The sequence below is a fragment of the Nansenia antarctica genome (assembly GCF_963989245.1).
Source record: "Nansenia antarctica genome assembly, chromosome: 9".
Classification (NCBI taxonomy): domain Eukaryota; kingdom Metazoa; phylum Chordata; class Actinopteri; order Argentiniformes; family Microstomatidae; genus Nansenia; species Nansenia antarctica.
The window spans coordinates 15,772,272-15,777,271 of NC_137679.1; the positions used below are offsets into that span (position 1 = coordinate 15,772,272).

A 5,000-nucleotide genomic window follows, 5' to 3' on the forward strand; every position below is an offset into this window, starting at 1 on the left:
GGGTTTCACCCAAAAAAAACAGTTTATGTTGCAACGGTGAACACAAAGGTGACGTGGAGATCAATCTGAAAGTGTGTGTGTGTGTGTGTGTGTTTGTGCGTGTGTATCTTTGTGTGTGTGTGTGTGTATGTGTATGTGTGTGTTTGTATGTGTATCTTTGTGTGTGTGTGTGTGTGTGTGTTTGTGTGTGTGTGTGTGTGTGTGTGTGTTTGTATTTGTGAATGTGTATCTTTGTGTGTGTGTGTGTGTGTTTGTGTGTGTGTATGTGTGTGTCCAATCGACATAGTTACCGGGGCCCTTAAACACAGACCTAGCAACACCACAGTGATCCAGAACCATGCGCTGCTTCCTGGTACGGTGGTGAATCCTGAGTATCTGAGGTTTTGTGTCCGGAAAACAGGAGCGACAACCACTAAAGAACTGGGACAACAACCCTCTCATTCATTATAAAGAGCTGTCAATGGCCTACTCCCACATTCCATACACAGACACACACACACGCACATGCACATGCACACACACACACACACACACACACACACACATACACACACACACACACACACACACACACACACACACACACTCACACACTCACACACACTCACGCTTCGTTACTGATGTTGTTGTGATAAATATTTTAAAAGCTTGGCCAATCTGCCTGGAATACCACTAATATAGACCAGTCTGCTTTATAGGCAGTGAAAGAGTTGGATTGCCAAATCAATGCTATTCTATGCTATCATCAACACATACACGTTGCCTTTCAAACACATACACACACCTATAAACGTATACACAAACATACCGTCACACACACTGAAAGTCCCAAAACATGGGCCATGGCTTGCACTCTCCAACATAAACGTTGGACAGCATATGCATTCGCATATGGACTTTGTAGTCCATCCATTTACACTAGAGATCTAGGTGAAAAGGATCACCTACTGGAGTTGATCACCTACCATCGTGTTCCCCGTAAGACCAGAAACCCAGCAACAACAACAACAACAACAACAACAAAAACAACAACAACAACAATCCTATCCTCATTCTGTCTCTGTCTCTCACTCTCAATGAGAGCCATCAGTCATCTTCCAGCCTGTCCCCTGAGTCTGACCCTCACCCTCTGACTCCGGCTGATCTCTGGCTCCTATCGCCTTGAGGTCTCACCTCTGTAAGTATCCAGTGTCTGAGAGCCCTCCCCTCTCCCATACCGCCTGTAGCCCTGCCCTGCCCTCCCTTCAACCCCTCCACATGACCTAGTGTCCACACATAGGGCCTCTTCACCTCAGTGGGAGCCTCACGTTCCCTGGAGCCCATAAACTAGTGGCCAATCCAACACCTTCATCCATCACAAGTGTAGTGTAGTGTATGAACCGTCCCGATTGGTAGCCCGAAACGCTGGTTCAAATCACACTGGGCACACAAACACATTTTTTTGTGCTAATTAATTAATTTAGAATTGCTAATATTAATGCCTGACCTGAACCAGTCAAAGTTAATGCCTGACCGTAACCACTCAAAGTTAGCTAATACCGCCTAATCACCATGCAAGTCGGAATTCACAACACTCATACGTATGTTTAGTTTTAGACAGGTATTTTTTTGACGTCAAAACAGATCCCCCCAAAAACGTATTCCGTTTCGTTCCGAGACTACGTACGTCGGTGTGTGAGGTTGCAGCAGCAGCGTACCTGGTAGAGAGGTCGAGGCACACACCTGTGTGTGTGTAGGAGGTGCAGGGCCCGGATATTCCTGCCCTGTATGCGGAGCCGTCTCAGGGCAGAGGAGGTGAGGGTCCACAGCAGACCCTGCTGGGTGAAGACCACATCCTCCAGACCCACCAGAAGGGCCTCCATCACAGCACAGGAGAACACACACAGGTCCACTCGATAGGGCAGATAGACGACCCAGATAGACCTCCACAGAGTGGACCAGAGAGGGCTCTTAGGTAGGCTGGACACACACACACACATACACACACACACACACACACACACACACACACGCACACACACACACACACACACACACACACACACGCACACACACACACACGGACACACACACACACACACACACACACACACACACACACGCACACACACACACACACACACACACACACACACACGCGCAGGCAGGGCCTGCTATCGAACACAGGCCATCCCCACTAATACTGTAGTATAGTCCAGGTAATGGTTACAGGTACACTTGAAGCACGATGACTCAGCTCCACTGGTGTATTAGAGACGGGTCGTTTCTCCGAGCATCATTTGAACCATGCAGCCTTCCCTCTCCTCCTTCTCTCCTCCTCCTTTCTTTCTCTGTCTGCTGTCCTCTTCCGTCCCTCTGTCCTCTAGGGATCCCAGGGCGCTCCCTCTGATTGCTCCCGCAAATAGTAAAGCCAGACAGCCACACACACCCGCCTCAACCCCTCCGTCCCACGGACGCCAGACAAGGCTCCAACTGACGACGACGTTGTTATCCCTCTCTCTCTCTCCTCTCCTCTATCCCTTCTCTCCTTTCTGCGGACGGCTCTGAAGAAACGCTCTCCCTCTCTCTCTCTCTCTCTCCCTCTCTCTCTCTCTCTCTCTCTCTCTCTCTCTCTCTCTCTCTCTCTCAGTCCTGAGGTCCGAGAACGACAAACACAAACATTCCCACAGAGGAAACAGCTCTCTCTCTCTCTGGCCCCCTTTCTTTTCTCTTTCCTCTCCTCTCTGGCTGTTTGTTGTTGTTAAAGCAACGACAGCTCCCAGAGCATTCCAGCCTGCCTGAGGCTGACACACAAACAAACACACACACACACACACACACACACACACACACACACACACAGAGAGAGGGACCTGCCAGGTCAGAGACAGGGACAGAGAGGTGGCAGAGGAGGTATCCTTTTCCCTTTCTCTCTCTTTCTCTCTGTTTCTTTTTTTTTTCTCTCTCTGTAAAGGTGCTCCCCACCTTTCCATCCACTGGTCAGAACAGAAACCCTATCTGGCCTCTCGTCTTTCCAAAAGCCCAGCCGAAAGAATACACACACACACACACACACACACACAGACACACACACACACACGCACACACACACACACACACACACACACACAGTCAGTAGAGCCGCTGACGTTTTGTCTCCTGAGAGATGACGGGAGTGTTTTCTCTCTCTCTGTCTCGGGCCGCCACTGGGATCCGGCCAGAATTCCTCGATTATAAAAAGGGACAATTTCCTCTCAAGGCGAAAAGTCCCAGGACACTGTTGTTGCCTGACGTGACCCTTAGGAGTCTAAAAGTATCCCATGTTCACCCGCCCCCCCCCCCCACGCCCCACCCCTCGTCTCTCACCCATAAACAACCACCTCACCAATAGAAAATGTCAATCCTAACATATCCATTTAAAGCAGCATTTTGGGACTAAAACCACTGCAACCAAAACCCACCCCAGAGGAAAACCACAACATTCCACCATAGAAGTGTCCATTCCAAGCATGCAGTCCCCATGACGTGCCCCTTGCCGACATACAGTACATGTCAGTCCCGATAGACGCCCTCCTCAGGGTTTCCCATGATGCATTGAGTGCGCTTCAGTGCTGTTGTAAATATACAACACAAAAAACGCAAAAAAAAAACACGCAAAAACCACACACCCTGCCAGAAGGCCTACTACAGGATCATTGATATGAATTGATTACATTTATTATTTTTTTTCTCCACAATTCCACAGAAAGCCTTGATCAATAGTGTGAGTTCGATATTGCTGTACAGTACTCCGCCTCCTCCTCCTCCTCCTCCTCCTCCTCCTCCTCCTTCATGGATTGAATAGGCTTTCTTAGCCTGGCCTGATTCATAGGGGGACGTTATATCGACACGGTCAACCCTCATACAGTACATCTGCTGAGTTGGGCTTTTCTGTGTTCCCGTGTTTGTGTGTGCGTGTGCGTGTGTATATGTGTGTATGCGTGTCTGTGTGTGTGTGTATATGGATAAATAACCATGGTGCAGTTTCTCAAACACTCATATCATTCATTTGCTAATGAATGTCAATAGTTGTGCACAAATCATCCGTGTCGGCTGGTAAGCGTTATGAAGACATGCTTCAGGACATCGCCATCACTCTCTTCACCGTAAAAACCACGGAATGTGTTTAGGTTTGTGTTAGGACGCAAGACTATCTCATAAAAAGTAACAGTGTGGTCAAAAATGACACAGTTTGGGGGCGCTAAGTGGTGTAGCACACTCATGGGCATACCGTATCACATCATGCAAGGTTCCCGGTTCGATTCTGACCCTCAACATATCTAACCCTCCTCTCTCTCACCCGTCCTTCCTGTCAATCTCTACTGTATCTATCCCCATAAAGCAGAAATGCCCTAAAAAAACATTTTTGGGGATAATAACACCAAATTCCTCAACCTAAGGTCAGTGTAAACAGTGATGTAAGCTAAGGCCTCATCCTGCCCTGGGTCGCACAAAGGCTTGAGAACTTCCACCGGAATGTTTGGCATTCCTGACGCGTGAGTTCCTCACTGACTCACGGACGAACCAGGCTGTTCCAGTCGGGGGTTCTCTAGCGGTTCCACTCTCACACACTGTCATTGAGGAGGGGGGGGGGGGGTAAACATTCGTAGCGATGGGGTGGAGGACCGGGGATGTAGAGGGAGATGGTTTTTCCCAGGGCTCTGTGTGTGCACAGTGTCGCCTGGAATCATGGGAAAGGTCGCCGAAATCTCTTCCTGCTGTAAACAGTCAGCGGAGGAGCGTCAGACAGTCGTAACCATGGTGACAGAACCGGCAGCTGTGACCAGTATGATGGAACAGAGAAGAGAGCAGTTTGCTGGGCCCTGTGATGAGCAGATGGGATGGACAGGCCAATATCTACAGTGGGGAACGCTTACACACACACACACACACACACACACACACACACACACACACACACACACACACGCATATGCTACAGTGGGGAACGCTTACAGGTTTCATACTGGGATGGAAGAGAT

The 5,000-nt window shown here is 49.1% G+C and overlaps 1 protein-coding gene across 1 annotated transcript in view; it reads right to left on the reverse strand.

Annotated features, from left to right (window-relative positions):
- Positions 1-1,862, reverse strand: part of LOC308165390 (FERM domain-containing protein 4A-like) — a gene marked incomplete at both ends in the record, with an annotated part of 48,102 nt that extends 46,240 nt beyond the window's left edge. Inside the window, 1 exon segment of the mRNA XM_080539546.1 lies at positions 1,698-1,862. Coding sequence (XP_080395672.1) covers positions 1,698-1,862 — 165 coding nt within the window.
- Positions 1,863-5,000: the final 3,138 nt, after the last annotated feature.